Source organism: Capricornis sumatraensis, chromosome 8, assembly GCF_032405125.1.
Source record: "Capricornis sumatraensis isolate serow.1 chromosome 8, serow.2, whole genome shotgun sequence".
In the NCBI taxonomy this organism is placed as follows: Eukaryota; Metazoa; Chordata; class Mammalia; order Artiodactyla; family Bovidae; genus Capricornis; species Capricornis sumatraensis.
Window position 1 is genome coordinate 96,614,298 of NC_091076.1, and position 19,200 is coordinate 96,633,497.

Below are 19,200 nucleotides of genomic sequence, written 5' to 3' on the forward strand. Positions count from 1 at the left end.
CAGTTCATTCTTTAACATGTCTTACCAATATCTTTTTGGATATTTGTTCCTAGGCAAGAAAAACAAAAGTAAAAATGAACTAATAGGACAACATCAGACTAAAAAGATTCTTCACAGCAAAGGAAACCATCAACAAAACAGAAAGACAACCTACCAAATGGGAGTAGATATTTGCCCATGCTACATCTGATAAGGAGTTAATATCCAAAATATATAAGTAACTTACACAACTCAACAACAATAACAAAAACTGATTTAAAAAATGGGAGAGAAGTTGAATAGATATTTTCCCAAAGAAGACAGATAAATAGCCAAGAGGCACATAAAAAAGTGTTCAGCATCACTAATTATTAAGAAAATGTAAATCAAAACCTCCCACCTATTAGAATACCCATTATAAAAAGACAAGAAATAAGAGGTGTTGGTGAGAAAGTGGTAAAATATTGGTGGTGCAGTCACTGTGGAAAAAAAGTATGAAGATTCCTCAAAAAAATTAATAATGAAACTACTATATGATTCAGGTGTACCACTTCTGGGTATTTATTCAAAGTTTATAAAAACTAATTCACAAAGCTATATGCACCCCCTAAATTAATCACAACATTATTTAAATTAGCCAAGATATGAAAACAACTCAAATGCCCATCAATGGATGAATGGATAAAGAACATGTCACACACACACACACACACACACTCTGAAATACTACTCAGCCATAAAAAAGAAAAAATAATGCCATTTTGCAGCAACATGGACGGACCTTGAGATTATCATATTAAGTGAAGTCAGTCAGAAAGAGAAAGACTAATATCACATGATATCACTTATATTTGGAAGCTAAAAAAATAATACAAATAAACTTATTTACAAAAGTTAAATAAATTCACAGACATAGAAAACAAGCATGGTTACTGAAGAGGAGGTGGCTGATAAATTAGGAGTTTTAGATTAAAATATACCCACTGCTATATATAAAATAGATCACCAACAAGGATCTACTATATAGTATAGGGAACTAAACAATATCTTATAATGACCTATAAGAGAAAAGAATATATAAAAGCAATGTATGTATATATATTGAATAATAGTGGGTTTTTACAGAAATTTTGCAGAAACCAAACTTTTGCCCAACTAGTGATGCTGGGCTTTCCTGGTAGCCCAGCTGGTAAAGAATCTTACTGCAATGCAGGAGACCCCACTTTGATTCCTGGGTCAAGAAGATCCCCTGGAGAAGGGTTAGGCTACCCACTCCAGTATTCTTGGGCTTTCCTGGAGGCTCAGATGGTAAAGAATCCACCTTCAATGCGGGAGACCTGGGTTCAATCCCTGGGTTGGGATAATCCTCTGGAGGAGGGCATGGCAACCCACTTCAGTATTCTTGCCTGGAGAATCCCCATGGACAGAGGAGCCTGGTGGGCTACAGTCCATGGGGTTGCAAAGAGTTGGACTGAGCGACTAAACACAGCACAGTGATGTTAAATTTTGCTTATTGATTAATTGGCTTCTAAAAGCAAAGCCTATTGATATGTTTTAAAAACTTTTAAACTCAGAATTCCTTCTGTAATACACCTAAGCTGTGTGCAAGCTAGGATGTTAACATTTTACACAAACTTCATCATCTGTTCTCTGTTCTTCATGTGTTTACAGATTTATATAAAGAGATTACAACTCTTGAAAAGATCAGAAATGATAAGATGCCTATAAATGAACTGAGCTCCCAATTCTTGAGTGCTGGAGTTCCATTAAGCAACAAGGCATTCCAGGAGATTCTGAATGAAACATCTACTGATGGTGAGTTTTTTGAAAGAACAGTCTGTATTGTTCTGAGCTTTATGAAACCTTAGTTTTACTGTGTACATGGAATATCTGTTGTGTATGTGTATATTTTAGACAAACTAGTTCTTAGAAATATAATGAGAACATAGGCATATTGAAAACTAATTAAAATTAACTTTTTCTGGAAATATTTTTAAGATATATCTGTTTATCTGGCATCAAACCTATAAAATGTATATATCAATATTTAATTATTTAAGCTGAATAAGTTAATATAATTAGATTTTCCCCTTTCCTTTGAGAGAACAGATTATGGGTAAAAGTATACAGCATACTAAAAATCAGAGACATTACTTTGCCAACAAAGGTCCGTCTAGTCAAGGCTATGGTTTTTCCAGTAGTCATGTATGGATGTGAGAGTTGGACTATAAGGAAAGCTGAGCACTGAAGAATTGATGCTTTTGAACTGTGGTGTTGGAGAAATTCTTGAGAATCCCTTGGACTGCTTGGAGATTCAACCAGTCCATCCTAAAGGAGATCAGTCCTGGGTGTTCATTGGAAGGACTGATGCTGAAGCTGAAACTCCAATACTTTGGCCACCTGATGCGGAGAGCTGACTCATTGTAAAAGACCCTGATGCTGGGAAAGATTGAGGGCAGGAAGAGAAGGGGACGACAGAGAATGAGATGGTTGGATGGCATCACCAACTCGACGGACATGGGTTTGGGTGGACGCCAGGAGTTGGTGATGGACAGGGAGGCCTGTCATGCTGTGGTTCATAGGGTTGCAAAGAGTCGGACATGACTGAGCGACTGAACTGACTGATTTTAAATTAATTGGTTTTTATCCAACTACTTTTCAGAAATTATAAAATTTGCTCACCTACTTCTCTCTGTTATGGTTATTTAATAATTATTAGCATTTACAACTTGCCATTTCATAACCCTTATACTTTACTTTTTAGAAATTGGTGAAGTAAATCTCAAACAAATTTTGGAAACTTTTAACACAAGTAAGCCAGTTTCTGAATTTAAAGATGAGTTAATAACTTTCCTTTTAGATATTTGTCATAGTTTGCATTGTATTTTGTCATTATTATTATTTTTAAGTGCTGTTGTGAGTTATAAATGGCATACAAATAAACTATATTTTATGATTAAAGTGCACAATTTCATAAGTTTTGGCATATACATATACTTATGAAACTGTCATCACAATCAGTAATGAGCACATTTAACCCCTAAATTTCCCCATGTCACTTTGTAATCTCTCCTGGCTTTCCATATCCTTCTTCCCATCCCCAGGCAAGCACTGATGTACTTTCTGTCAGTAGAGATTTGTTAGCATACCCAAGGTTTTATACAAATGGAGTACTCTTTTTTAAAAAATTTTATTTATTTATTTATTTTGGCTGCTCTGGGTCTTTGTCTCTGCTTGCAGCCCTTCTCTAGTTGCTGTAAGTAGGGGCTACTCTTTGTTGTGTTTCAAGGGCTTCTCATTGTGGTGGCTTCTCTTGTTGCCAAATATGGGCTCTGGGGCACGTGGACTTCAGTAGCTGCAGCGTGTGGCTCAGTATTTGCCACTCCTGGGCTCTAGAGCACAGGTTCAGTAGTTGTGGTGCATGGGCTTACTTGCTCCATGGCATGTAGGATTTTTCCGGGCCAGAGTGATAACCCTTGTCTCCTGTGTTGGCAGGCATATTCTTTACCACTTAGCTATCAGGGAAGACCAATGGTTGTACTTTTTTTTTTTTCTGGATTTTTTTCACTAAGAATAATAATTTTGAGATTAATTTATGTTGTACCGTGTATCAATAGTTTATTCTTGTTTATGACTGAATTGTACTCCATTTTATAGATATACCATGATTTATTTACTTATCTACTGAAACGCATTAGGTTGTTTCCAATTTTTGCCTATTACAAATAAAGTTTCTATTTGTATAAGTTGTCATATAGACATATGCTTTAATTCTCTTGGGTAACTGCCAATTATTGATTGGATACTAGGTATGTATTTAACTTTTTAAGAAACTGCCAATTTCCAAAGTGTTTACACCATTTTACATTCCCACCAGCAATGTAAGAGAGTTCCACTTCTTCCAGATTTTTGCCAATGCTGGATATAGTCTGTCTTTTAAATTTTAATCATTCTAATAAGTGTATAGCTATATCCATTGTGGTTTTAGTTTGCATTTCCTTAATGACTGATGCTGTTGACCATCTTCTCTTGTGCTTGCTTTTTAGCTGTATGTCTTCTTTGGTAAAGTATCTGTTCAGGGCTTTTCCCCACTTTTTAAGTTGGATTTTTAAAAAATTTTTGTGAATATTCTGGGTACAAATCTAGTGTACAATGTATACCTAGCAAATATTTTCTCTGAGTCTTTTGCCTATCTCTGTATTTTCATTTTCTTAACTGTCTTTAGAAAAGCATTAATTTTTATGAAGTCTAATCAAGTTTTTTCTTTTATGCATTGTGCATGAAATCTTTGCCTTACCAGAGGTTAAAAAGGCATTTTGGTATGTTTTAGTCCAAAATTTTATGGGTTTTCGTTTTGCATATAAGGCATATGATCTATTTTTAGTTAAATTTTGTATATGAAGTAAAGTTTGAATCAAAGTTCTTTTATTTTTTACCTATGGATATCCATTTGTTCCAGTACCATTGTTGAAAAGACTATACTTTTTCCACTGATTTGTCTTTGTACTTTTATAGAAAATCACACACACACACACACACACACACACACACACACAGTTGACCATCGAGCAACACAGGTTTGAATGGGTTGGGTCCACTTATACATGGATTATTTTGAATAAATGTGTACTATAGTAGTATACAATCCAAAGTTGATTGAATCTGCAGATGTAGAACTGTGAATATGGGAGACCAAACATAAAGTTATATGTGGATTTTTGATTGTATAGATCAGTGCCTCAAACCTCACATTGTTCAAAAGTCAACTATATATATATATATATATATATATATAGCTTCCCTGGTGGCTCAGATGGCAAAGGATCTGCCTGCAATGCAGGGAGGTCTGAGTTTGATCCCTAGGTCCGGAAGATCCCCTGGAGAAGGGAATGATTTATCCACTCCAGTATTATTGCCTGGAGAATTCCATGGACAGAGGAGCCTGGTGGGTTACAGTCCATGGGGTTGTAAAGAATCAGATATAACTGAGCAACTAACACACACACGCACCACACATATAGACATATGTGTGCGTGTGTGTGTGTATATATATATATCTATCTATATATATATCCAGATACTCTATTCTGTTTTATTGGTCTTTTTTCTATCTTTACACTAATAACAACATTGCCTAATTACTATAACTTTCTAATAAACATTGAACTCTGTTAGGTTGAATCAGTTCTCCAGCTTTTCAAAAGTTTTGCTGAATCTTTCTTCCTGGGGTTTGCAGCTCTCTTTCCAATTTCCTAAAATATAAGCAGATAATCCAGTGGTAAGATGAGAGCTATGTTTATAAATTTCCAAGTATCTCAGTCAACAAGCTCCAGAATTATAGGAATATATGTATGGGCACAAGTGAGAAAGAAGGGTTATGATTTAGGCTACTCCATATTGGGTGTGAAATTCATTTGTTTATTCATTCATAGATGTATTCATTTCACTCATTCATTCAATAAACTCATTCATTCAATGAAAAAAAAAAGTTGTCTTGGCTACTGTAGGTCTTTTTATATAACCATACGAATTTTAGAACCAGTTTGTAAATTTCTACAAAAAAGCCTAATGGAATTTATTAGAGAAATTAAGGAGCTCGTGAATTAAGATTTGTTGGAAATTTTTCTTATCTAATAAATTAATCCTGTAACTTTTTTTATGTATTTGTATTTTGCCTCCTTAAAAATTTTTTTTCTATAGTCTCTTAGGAAACTAAGGATTCTGATCGGAATAGTGACTTTGAGTGTATGATGATTTGTATAACTTGGTGATAAAGCAGTTAGGAACATGGGTCTAATCCTGAGGATCCTGTTTAGAGGAGAAAACTCCTAGAGGTTTAGCTAAGACCCAGAGGAATGCAGAGTGCTTCAGCTTGAAAGAACCTCTAGCATTTTTATTTTCCTCAGAGAAAAATCCTTTAATCTATTTCCTATAATCTTGAAACTTTTCAGTCTGTATTTCATCTACATTTGTGGCATTTGACCCTTGTATATAGATATCTTTTAGGTTAAAAAGTAAAGGCCATTTCTTTTAGACAAAATATATTTCTAAAAACACTACTCTCACAGTTTTGGGGTACTTTTAAAGAGAGTAGAAGTTATGAGGACTAAGCAAAAAAAAGGCAGGAAAATATTTTTAAATAGAAGAAAATTCAGGGATAATAGCTTTATATTCTGAAATTTGAATAGTTTCTTAGAGATAAGCTCTGAAATCTCTCTCACTGACCAAAAAAATTTGAACATTTCCTTACAAGATGCAATAATGGCTATATTTAGATTTTTTAATACAAATTTTTTTATTTTAATTGGAGGTTAATTACTTTACAATATTGTATTGGTTTTGCCATACATCAACATGAATCTGAGACAGATATACACATGTTCCCCATCCTGAACCCCCCTTCCTTCCTCCCTCCCCGTACCATCCCTCTGGGTCATCCCAGTGCACCAGCCCCAAGCATCCAGTATCATGCATTGAACCTGGACTGGTGATTTGTTTCATTATATTTAGATTTTTAAAAATTGTTTTATTCAGCTAAATTAGAAAAACTCAGTCAACTGTATTGAGTCAAAAATAACTGGTTTCTCAGGAAAATTCTTGAAACAAAAGATTATTTTTGTCTTATTAATTTTGGAATCATAGAGTTAAAGTTAATTGAGATACATGTTTGGACAATAGTCTAGAATTTTAGGTACATTATTGTTCAGAAGTTTCCAAAGGATATTAAGTGACTTACAGAATCCCCATTTGCTTTCAGATATACACACTGCCCTCAATACTGTCAGCTCAATGAACTGCAACAGAATTCAAGCTAATGACTTTAAAAATGCTTTTGATGAACTCAGTGTTTCTGTAAAGCCAGAAGAACATCAGATGTTAGAGAAAACCCTTGACATTGATGGTATATATAACATACAAGTATAAGTTGGTTTTCTGGATAAAGAGATATAATTTTAAAAATTTCCCTTCCTTATCTTCCACTCATCGCTCCCCAACTCCCCAGCAACTTTCTTTTTATTATTCTGATGGGGGAAAAAAAACAGTCTGAACAACTCTACCGAGGTCATGAATTTATCTTGATAAAAAAGTCTTTGAATAAAATTAGTAAGGGTTTTTAAAGCCTATATAGCCCCATCAAATATTCTGTGTTGACTCCATCAGGGTATATTTATTTGTTTGTGTGATTTTGGCACCTACAGCACTATAGAAATTAGGAAAGGTAAAGTAATTGAGAAAGTTGTGCTGATGTGAAACTGCTTTTGGCCAGGAAAATATTAGAAGAGGACTTTACCCCCTCTGCATGAGATATTTGTGCCATAAGGTAGATTGATGTGAATCCTAAGCGCTTTCAGAGAAAACTATATATAATTTTCAGTTTTTGAAAATTATTTTGTTTTTAAATTAACTTAAAATCAATTTCTAAAAATATTTTCTGTTTTACATTATTAAATGAGTTTTTGACTTGCTTCATCAGTCAATATGACTGGGGCTAATGTGTGGCACAGCTTCTGGGGCACATTGTCATCTGTGTAAACAGGATTCCTTGGTGTTATACAGTGCATGTCCTGAATGACTAAGTGTGGCAGACTTGATCTTGAGTGCCTATTATATGTAAGGTGTCATGTAATATGTAATCAAACAAACATAAAATATTTATATTTAGGAATCTCTTGGTCTAGCTAGCAAGGCAAGATATAAACAACAAAAGAGTATATTACAATACAGAATATAAAAGTCCAGTGAATGTATAATGTTAATATGGCAGAATTTGAATAATTGCCAGGGAAATAGATGTGATATTGTGATTTATAATAAGAAATATATATTTAGTCTCTGCCCTCATTTCTGGCACAGAGCTCCTAAAACTCTTATAAATTCCTAAGTGATAAAAGCACTAGGAGCATCTTTTGTTCTAATGAGGCAGCTCTGGTGGGGCTCCTGGATGTGGGCTGAATGGGGGCTGGTTAACCTAAAGACCAAGCCAAGATTAGAAGCTTAGAATTTTCAGCCCATCCCACCCCTGCTCTCAAGATGGAAGAGGGACTAGAAATTGAGTGAATAATTGATTTTGCTTTTGTGAGGAAGCCTTACTTGAGATCTCTCCAGATATCACCTTATATATCTCTTCATCTGGCTATTCCTCTGTATCCTTTATCATATCTTTTAATAAACTGGCACATATAGCTAACTGTTGCCCTGAGTTTTGTGAAGTGCTCTAGCAAATAACTGAGCCCAAGTGGGAGGAGGTCATAAGAACACCCAGTTTATAGCCAAGTTGGACAGAAGTTGTGGGTAGCCTGAAGTCCTCCCACTTACAATTGGCATCTGAAGTGGGGGTGGGGTGTCTCATGGGGCTGAACTCTTAACCTATGGGATGTTATTTCTGGTAGATAGTGTCAGAATTGAGTTAAATTATAGGCCTTCCAGCTGGTGTTGTAGAGAATTGCTTAGTGTGGGAACTCTTCCGTCATCAAACTGGTGTTAAAAGTATTGTGAGTGTGGTGGTAGTGTGAAAGTAAAGGAGAAACATGTAAAGAAAGACTGAATTTTTCTCATACAGGTGCTACTGTGTTGTGTGAGTTCAGAGGAAAGCTATTTCATTTATTCATTGAAAGTTTATTGAGCACCTATTGCTTGCTGGACACTAAACATAAAAATTAAAAAAGCTTACAGTATATTGAGATGACAACGAGAACGCCAATTGAATACTATGATACTGTACCAGTTAAATACCATATAGGTAAACATTCATTGAGTGTTATGGAAAGCACACACAATATGTACCTAACCCACACAAGGTTGGATAGGGTAGTCAGAAGATTCTTCCCAGAGGAGATGACATTGGAATTGAGTTTTGAAACATGAGTAGGAAGTAGTCAAGAACTGGGAGTTCAGGGAAGGGGACTGGAAGGAGTTAGAAGGAAATGCTGAGAAATCAAAGGAACTCTAAGCAGCCCAGTAGAACTTACACCAGTGGATCTTTGACTGATTTATATCACTATTACTTAGGGAATTTGTTAAACCCAGATGCTTTGATCTCATTCTAGATCTCTTGCTTCGGAGATATCTGCATCAGATCCAAGGCACACATGTATGTATGTGTCTGTTTTTCAACGAACTTTACAGTTCATGTTGAAATCATGAAATCAAAGTTTGACCATTGACTTGGTGGTGCATAGTTGTTGGGAGTAAGGTCAAGAGCAGATAAAGAAGGGTTTTACTTTTGTTTTTTTCTGAGCGGAAGAGTTAGAACTTTACCCTGAAGGCTCTAGTGAAAGTTGCTCAGTCGTGTCCGAGTCTTTGCAACCCCATGGACAATACAGTCCATGGAATTACCCAGGCCAGAATACTGGAAGGGTAGCCTTTTCCTTCTCCAGGGGATCTTCCCAACCCAGGGATTGAACCCAGGTCTCCCACATTGCAGTTGGATTCTTTACCAGCTGAGCGACAAGGGAGTCATTGAAAATTCAGCATTGAAAAGTGACATGATTAATTTTGCACTTTGTAACACATATTTTGATAGTGGTGTTGAGAAAGGACTAAGATTGTGACAACATAGATGGACCTAGATGGTGTTATACTAAGTGAAATAAGTCAGAGGAGGACAAATACCATATGATTTATTTTATATGTAAAATCTAATAAAACAAAGGAACAAATGTAACAAAACCTAAACAGTCACAGATACAGAGGGTAAACAGATAGTTGCCAAAGGGGAATGAGTAGGGGGATGAGAGAAATAGGTGAGGAAGATTAAGAGGTGAAACAGTAATAATGTAATATCTTTGTATGATGACAGATGACAGCCATACTTATCATGGTGACCATTTTGTAATGTAAAGAAATACTGAATCATGTTGTACGTATCATGTTGTAGGAACTAACACAGTTTTGTATGTCAGTTATACATCTAAAACCCCCACAAATTTATAGAAAAAGAGATCAGATTTGTGTTTACCAGAGGGGGTTTGGGGGAGGGGGAATTGGATGAAAGTGGTCAAACGGCACAAACTTCTGGTTATAAGATAAATAAGTACTAAGGATGTAATGTACAGCATGATAGATATAATTAACACTGCTGTGTGTTATATATGAAAGTTGTTAAAAGAGTAAATCCTAAGATTCCTCATCACAAGGAAAAACATTTTTTCTTTAATTTTGTATCTATATGAGATGATAGATGTTCACTAAACTTATGGTTATCATTTCCCAATAAATGCAAATCAAATCATTATGCTGTACATCTTAAACTTATATAGTGCTGTATATCAATTATATCTTAAAAAAATGGAATTAAAAAAGGACTAAAGGAGAGTAAGTTTGAAAGTAGGGAGACATTTTAAAACTCATAGTTATCCTGGTTCGAAATCATGAGTGTTGAACTAAGGCATTGGCTCAAGGGATGGAAAGAAGGGAACAAATATGATATCTAGGAGGCAGAACATCATTGTTGTTTAAGTTAGGGAAGATAGAAGGAGAGGAATTAGGATGAATAACAGATCTCTGGCTTGGGAGACTTACTTCATGATGATGCTTTCAAATAAGATAGGGAATGTAGGAGGAGGATCAGGTTTTAGTGCAAAAATGAGGATAACATTGTGTCTGAGATGCTCGTGGATGTAGAATTGAAGATATGCAGTAGATAGTCTAGGCTAGAAATAGAAGTTTGAGAGTCATCAACATGTTGCTTGTAGTTAAATTCAGAAAAGGTTTATAGAGTATAATAAAAAGAGAACCAAGGATAGAGGACTGGGACATGCTAACATTTAAGTAATGGTGAAGAAAGAATAGTTTATAAAGGACATTAAGAAGAAGTAAGCAGAATGGTAGGAGGAGCCCTTGAGAAAGCTGTAACCACAAAACAAAGAGAAAAAAAAGTTTCAAGGAGGAAAGTGTTATATGAAACAAAAAAATTAAATGTGTTCATCAGTTTGGCAGTGAATAATTAACCGGTGAACTTGGTAAAAGCAGTTCCAGGAGAAGTGAAAGCCAGATAGCAGCAGTTTGAGGTGTGAATAAGGATATGATAAAATATGAATAAGAACATTTCTTTTCAGTAATTAGGTTATCAAGGAAAGGAAAGAAAGGAGCAGTAGCTGGAGGGCAATATAGGCTCAAGGGAAGGCTCTCTTGAAAACAACTTATGATCTGGTTTTGACATGAATAAAATCTGGTTAAGCACAGAATGGATACGTTTTTGGACAAAAGTTTACAGAGGTAGAAACTCACAAGCTACTTTAAGGGAACCAGTGTAACTCATCGTGAAAGTCCTTCATGTTTCTTGAATTGATCAATTTATCTTTGTACTGTTTTTGTCTTTACAGAAAAGGGGCATGTTTCCCTGAAGTCTGCCCTATTAGCATTGAAGAGCAGTAAGCGTTTTCAAGATTTTAGGGGTGAGAATAATTAGGGAGTTTTATACACATTTCAAACATAGATAATACTTACCATAATTGTTAAGTGATGAGCCCCTTACATAAAATCATGAGGAACACACTACAAAATTAAATGAGTGGTATACATTTAGTATTTTAGGAGTTCAGATGAAGTTCAAATGTTCACTAGTTTAACTTTTAACATTACTTATAAGCTTATAATTGAAGCAAATAGTATACCTTCTAACAAAGATGCCAAAAATATGTGACCTTAAAAATTCTTTAGTTAATTAGTTTTTTGGTTAGGTAACGTGTTCAACAGATCATAAATTCAAAAGTATATAAAGATCCAGAGAGGATCAAGATGGTGGAGTAGGAGGATGCTGAGCTCATCTCCCACAAACACATCAAAAATACATCTGCACAGGGAGTAAACCTCACTAAAAGGAAACTGGAGACTGGCAGCAAGACTCTTACACAACCGAGACTGTAAAGAAAGATCCCCATGAAGTTGGGTAGGAAGGGAAATGAAGTGATCAGGTCAGGACCTGTGCCCCTAGCAAGGGACACAGCGGCGAGAGGGATTATAAAGGCTCAGAGATACTTGCTGGGGAGTGAGCATTTCAAACCACATATTGGGCACCCCAGCCCTGTGATCTGACATTAGGAAGATGAGTCCCCTCAGCTGGTTTGAAAACCAGTGGGACTAACAGGCTGTTGTTGTTCAGTTGCTAAGTCATTTCTGACTCTTTGTGATCCTATGAACTGCAGCATGCCAGGCTTCCCTGTCCTTCACTATCTCCCAGAGTTTGCTCAAACTCATATCCTTTGAGTCAGTGATGCTGTCTAACCATCTCATCCTCTGCCACACCTTTCTTGTCTTGCCTTCAGGCTTTCCCAGCATGAGGGTCTTTTTCAATGAATCAGCTCTTCACAACAGGTGGCCAAGGTATTGGAGCTTCAGCATCAGTCCTTCCAATGAATATTCAGGGTTGATTTCTTTTAAGATTCACTGGTTTGATCTTCTTGCAGTCCAAGGGACTCTCAAGAGTCTTCTCTAGCACCACTATTTGAAACTATCATTCTTCAGCGTTCAGCCTTCCTTATGGTGCAGTTCTCACATCCATACATGACTACTGGAAAAACCATAACTTTGACTATATGGACCTTTGTTGGCAAAGTGGTGAAGGGCTGTAAGAAACTTAGATCCTGCTTGTGAAAAGCATACACATGTTTGCTAATTCCTCGGAACAAGGCAAAGGAAGCAGATTGAAACTGCCTGGGACTCTGGCTAGTTTCCTGTGACCGCTTCAGTGCAAACCCTGGCCCATGCTGAGCACCTTCTCTGGCCCCTCTGACTCTGGTGCAGTTTTGCTCTAGGGAGAGGGTTGCCATTGCTGAGGAGAGTGTACACTTGTGATAGAAGGAGCCAGCACAGCATCTGAATGGGGAGGGGGCAGCCATTATTGGTATTCACAGAGGCAGCAGATTGGGAGGGGTCTGGAGCTCTGACTGAGCATATGAGAAGCTCTGGTTCACACCTGGCTCTGGCTCTAGCCCCTCCATTCCCAGTGGCACCTCACACCAAGGTGATAGCTGCTAGCACATGTTTGGGGAAGACATGACCCTTGCTCACATCTTCTAACTCTTCCACCAAAGCCACATGTGAACTGCATAGGGGCACTTTCATACAAGGACACCCCTTCAAGTCTGAAATAGGTAACTGTTTTACCTAAATTCATAAAGACAGAGAATGTTAAGCAAAATGAGAAGACAGAAATTTGTTTCAAACAAAAGAATAAGAACCCCTCCCCCAAAAAAACAAGGTGCTAGGTGCTCAGAGGCTTAGTCATGTCCAGCTCTTTGTGACCGCATGTACTGTAGCCTGCCAGGTTCCTCTCTTTGTGGGATTTCCCAGGCAAGAATATTGGAGTGGGGTGCCATTTTCTCCTCCAGGGGATTTTCCAACTCAGGGATCGAACCCTTATCTCTTACATCTCCTGCATTATCAGACAGATTCTTTACCACGAGCACCACTTGGGAAGCCCCCCCAAAACAACAGACAAAAAATTTATCAGATAAAATATTCAGGTATTACTATTAAGAATACTATCTGAACTGGAAAAAGAATAATAAACACAGTGGGAATTTTAACAGGGAATTGGAAATTAAAAGAACTAGCCAGGGCTGAAGAATATAATACTAGAAATGAAAAACATACTAGAAGGAATCGGTAGCAGACTAGGTGATAGAGAAGAATGCATAAGTGACCTGGAAGATAAAATAATGGAAACCACCAATTCAGGACAGCAAAAAGAAAATGAAAATTTGACAGTTTAAGGGTCCTTTAGGACAACATCAAGTATACTAATATTCATATTTTAGGGGTTCTAGAAGAAGGGAGAGAAAGGGACGGAAGATATGTTTGATGAAATTTGTTTATTTAATTGACTGTGCTAGGACTTAGTTCAGCTTGCTGGGCCTTTTTTTCTAGTTGCAACAGGCAAACTCTTAGTTGGGGCATGTAGGATCTAGTTCCCTAATCAGAGATAGAACCCGGCCCCCTGCATTGGGAGCATAGAGTTTTAGCCATTGGACCACCAGGGAAGTCCTGGTTCCTTTTTTATATCTTTAGTTGTGGCAAATCTTTTCTGCTAGTCTTCAGATCATTTTCATAGGTGGTTGCTCTATAAATGGTTTAATTTTGGTGTGTCTGTGGGAGGAGGTAATCCCAGAGTCTTCCTACTCTGCCATGTTGACCACATAAACCCCCTCAAAAATAAACCAATTATATTAGCATATTAATTAGCTATTACCATATTAAGATCATGGCATCCGGTCCCATCACTTCATGGCAAATAGATGGGAAAACAGTGGAAACAGTGGCTGACTTTATTTTGGGGGGCTCCAAAATCACTGCAGATGGTGACTGCAGCCATGAAATTAAAAGATGCTTACTCCTTGGAAGGAAAGTTATGACCAACCTAGACAGCATATTAAAAAGCAGAGACATTACTTTGCCAACAAAGGTCCATCTTGTCACTTTTCTACTACTCATGTATGGATGTGAGAGTTGGACCATAAAGAAAGCTGAGCACTGAAGAATTGATGCTTTTTTTAAAAAAAAATTTTTATTTTTACTTTATTTTACTTTACAGTACTGTATTGGTTTTGCCATACATTGACATGAATCCACCACGGGTGTACATGCATTCCCAATTGATGCTTTTGAACTGTGGTGTTGGAAAAGACTCTTGAGAGTCCCTTGGACTGCAAGGAGATCCAACCAGTCCATCCTAAAGGAGATCAGTCCTGGGTGTTCACTGGAAGGACTGATGTTGAAGCTGAAACTCCAGTACTTTGGCCACCTGATGTGAAGAGCTGACTCATTGGAAAAGACCCTGATGCTGGGAAAGATTGAGGGCAGGAGGATAAGGGGACGACAGAGGATGAGATGGTTGGATGGCATCACCAACTCAATGGACATGAGTTTGGGTAAACTCCAGGAGTTGGTGATAGACAGGGAGGCCTGGCATGCTGTGGTTCATGGGGTCGCAAAGAGTCAGACACGACTGAGCGAGTGAACTGAACTGAATTACCATATATACCATACCTACATTCTCAGCCCTAAGTAAAAGAGAGTCAGTATAAGTTTTAATAAAAAAATAGGAAAGAGGCAGACTGAGGTGGCAGTAACTGGGAAGCAGCAAAGAGAACATGACATATAAGGCAAGGGTGTGGAAAGAATGGGAAGCAGAAATGGACATACAGCCTAATTCTTATGATGAGTTTGCCTTGTAATTGATCTTCTATTTTATGTGTTTGAAATGAGAATTGCCTCAAGAGAGTATTTAAAATGAATGCTATATTATCTTTAAGAAAAAATGCTAGGTATTTAAACTAATTTCTTGAAATATGGTTAATTATTAGAGTTCGTATTTAAACTGAAAATGTTTTCTTTTTATAGAGGTTAATAAACTTGCAAATGCCTTAGACAAAGTCACCAATGAAAAAGTTGATGTTGATGATATACAACCTATACTGAGTGGCCTGGGGGTTTATTTTCCAGAGGAAGAATCACAAGAGATGCTTTCATCAGTTTCTGTTGATAGTAAGTATTTTTTTTCTAAGAGAGTTATTATATATAAAACTTGTGTCTATTTTCACTCATAAATCCACAGAGCTGAGTGGTAAGGAATCAAATATGAGTTCAACAACATTAAAATTTGCCTGTAGGCTTGGGTGAGATTTTGTTCTGGATTATCTTCATATTGAGTTATCCTAGAAAAGTATAATCTTCCTCTCTTCTTCAACCCACCCCCCCCCCCAACCTTTTTTTTGCCTCCTGAGATTTGAATCATGGCTTATTGGTTAGGAACTGTGAAGTTGTCTTGTGCCCATGAAACAAAGGCCTAAACTTTAGTATGATGATACATTCTACCAGTATGGTTTCCTTATAATCCTAAACAGGCTATATTGCTGCTTTGGAGTTCTGCCAGTGGAATGTTTAGCTTACATGTACAGCCTTGTAGTCTTGTTTTTCTTCTTAAGTTCCAAGTATATTACTGATAGAAAGCCAAATATTGTGTAGTTCCTGTATTAAAATATCTTTGCTCATAAGTATATGCAGTTTTCTTTAAATACTATAGTACATTTGGTTTATGATACTTATCATTTAGTGGATAAATTATATTCTGTGAAGACATAGGTAGTTATCATTGGATTTGTAATGCTGAAAAATTACAGGAATATAGCATCAGAGAGGAAATATGAAAACAGTGATCTCAATTGGTTAATGTATGTTCCTTTTTATAATTAGTCTGAGATATGTTTATTAGAATCAGTGTCAGAAAAATGTAGGATGAACTTTGGTTTTGAAGATTTAGTAGGCATGCATATCTTTTTACTTCATACTTTTGTATCTTTGGACCAAAGACCATTCATTCCTTTATGTTTTGTTTTCAGATGAAGGAAAAGTGGACTTAAAAGATTTCCTGATTAGGTTGTCACAAACTCCATATTTTATAAAAGATTCAAGTGAGTGAGAACTTTTTAACAATAATTTTGAGTGGAAATGTTTAGTTCTGATTATATGCATTTATGCAGTTTTCTAATGCTGCAAAGCATGTCATATGTATAACAAATGTACTTTGAATGAAGAACCAGTAGGGGATTCTAGTCCTAACCTTTTCTTGACTTATATTTCCTGGAGTTATAGTATATTTTTTTCATCACTCAAAAGGGGTAAATATACAAAATCTATCTGGATGATTCATCCTAGTAGTTGAGTTTGTGATCCAAGATGGTTGCCATCAGTTGCCAATGTCTTAGTCATTTTACTGAAATTCTGGGAAGAAGGTCAATATTCCTTTTTCTTTTTCTGTACTATTAAATACTTATTTAATAGAAATTTTATCATGGGAATATTAACTATTGAAACATATAGGGACTTGTTGAAACATAGGCTTCTTCCATGGTATTTTTTGCATTACTCCACTTCCTAAGACATCAGATATTGGGTGTAATCCGGTTTTAATGTATTCAGTTAACTGCCATCTCCAACTGATAGAGGTGTCTGTGGGAACTTCTGCATCTCCTTGAAATTTAGGCTAAATAAGCCTCAATTAGAAAATTCATAACTATTTTGGATTCCTTGAGTCTCCTTGCAGCAACCCATTTTTTTGAGGTTAATTGAAATGGTTTAATTTCTCTTAGATGCTTTCTAAGGTTGAAACTGAACTAAATTCAAAAGACTTAATTTAAATACCTACAAAATGAAGTTGTTTTCCAGAACCTAAGTGTTTAGGATGTGACCAAAATGGTATGTTTTTTCAATTGACAGAAGATTTTGTCCTTAATCTTTGTTTTTCTGAATGGGATCTTTAAAACTCTCCCACATATATGGTTTATAAGCAATTCTCTTATAGGGTTAATGTTTGTGACAGTATTTATCATAATACAACATTAACATTTTTTTTCTTACTTGAATGAATAATTTATACATAGTACTTTGAAAAATAAATATTAACATTTTTTGATATTGATATAGCAGTGCCAATCTTTCCATTGTTGGGGGGATATTTTTGGTGTTATATGTTGGCACATACAGGTATACACTGAATGAAAAAAACTGAGGCCAGTCACATCAAGTTATGACCAGTTGTGCAATTTTCAACAAGAGGATTACTTTTATGCTTATTTACCATAGTTTTTTTTGGGTTTCTCTGGTGGCTCAAATAGTAATGAATCTGCCCACAATGCAGGAGACCTGGGTTCCATCCCTGGGTTGGGAAGATCCTCTAGAAGAGGAAATGGCTACCCAGTCCAGTATTCTTGCCTGAAAATTCCCATGGACAGAGGAGCCTGATGGGCTACAGTCTATGGGGTCACAAAGAGTTGGACATGACTGAGCAACTTTCAGTACCTTAGCTTTAGTGGAATTATATCATTATTTATGATGTAGATAAGTATATGTTCTGAGTTTTGTGTGTGTGTGTATGTGATCATCCTTAAGTCTCAAATTTAAACATTTGCAAGAGGCTTGGGTTAGCATGCTAGCTAAACATTCTGCCTGAGGAATCAGATACCCTGCACTTCAGACTTGGCTTCACTTTTAATAACAATGTATGCTTAGACACCCCTTCATGCATCACAGCCTTGTGTGGCAGAGTGAGTTGCATAACTCAGTGAAGTTATGAGCCATAATATGCAGGACCACCCAAGACAGATGGATCATAGTGAAGAGTTCTGACAAAACAGTGGCCCGCTGAAGGAAGAAATGGCAACCCACTCCAATATTCTTGACTGGAGAACCTCATGAACAGTATGAAAAAGCAAAAAGATATGACACTAGAAGAGAGTCCCCCAGGTCAGAAGGTGTCCAGTATGCTACTGGGGAAAAGCAGAAGGCAATTACTAATAGCTCCAGAAAGAATAAAGCACCTGAGCCAAAGCCAAAACAAAACTCAGTTGTGGATGTATCTGGTGGTGAAAGTAAAGTCTGATGCTATAAAGAACAGTATTGCATAGGAATTTGTAATGTTAGGCCCATGAATCAAGGTAAATTGGACGTGGTCAAGCAGGAGATGACAAGAATGTACATCAGCATCTTAGGAATCAATGAACTAAAATGGACTGGAATGGGTGAATTTAATTCAGATGACCATTACATCTACCACTGTGGCCAAGAATCCCATAGAAGAAATGGAGTAGCCCTCATAGTCAACAGAAGAGTCCAAAATCCAATACTTGGGTTCATGCGGCCTCAAAAACGAAAGAATGATCTCAGTTCATTTCCAAGGCAAACCACTGAACATCACAGTAATCCAAGTCTGTGCCACAACCTCTCATGCCAAAGAAGCTGAAGTTGACTGGTTCTTATGAAGATCTGCAAGACCTTCTAGAACTAACACCAAAAAAGATGTCCTTTTCATCATAGGGGACTAGAATGCAAGCATAGGAAGTCAAGAGATATCTGGAATAACAGGCAAGTTAGGCCTTGGAGTACAAAATTAAGCAGGACAAAGGCTAACACAGTTTTGTCAGAGTACAAAATTAAGCAGGACAAAGGCTAACAGAGTTTGCTGGTCATAGCAAACACCCTCTTTCACCAGCACAAGAGATTACTCTACACATGGACATCACTTGATAGTCAATACTGAAATCAGGTTGATTATGTTCTTTGCAGCCAAAGATGGAGAAGCTCTGTATAGTCAGCAAAAACCAGACTGGGAGCTGACTGTGGCTCAAGTCATGAGCTCCTTATTGCAAAATTCAAGCTTAAATTGAAGAAAGGAGAGAAAACCACTGCCCATTCAAGTATGATCTAGATCAAATCCCTTATAAT

The 19,200-nt window shown here is 36.7% G+C and overlaps 1 protein-coding gene across 1 annotated transcript in view; it reads left to right on the forward strand.

Moving 5' to 3' along the window:
• EFCAB13 (EF-hand calcium binding domain 13) overlaps nt 1–19,200 on the forward strand; it is a 145,243-nt gene that overhangs the window by 99,469 nt on the left and 26,574 nt on the right. Inside the window, exons 16-19 of the mRNA XM_068977491.1 lie at nt 1,651–1,794; nt 6,737–6,880; nt 11,304–11,375; nt 15,322–15,465. Of these exons, the coding sequence (XP_068833592.1) occupies nt 1,651–1,794; nt 6,737–6,880; nt 11,304–11,375; nt 15,322–15,465 (504 nt within the window). The remainder of the gene's footprint in view (nt 1–1,650; nt 1,795–6,736; nt 6,881–11,303; nt 11,376–15,321; nt 15,466–19,200) is intronic.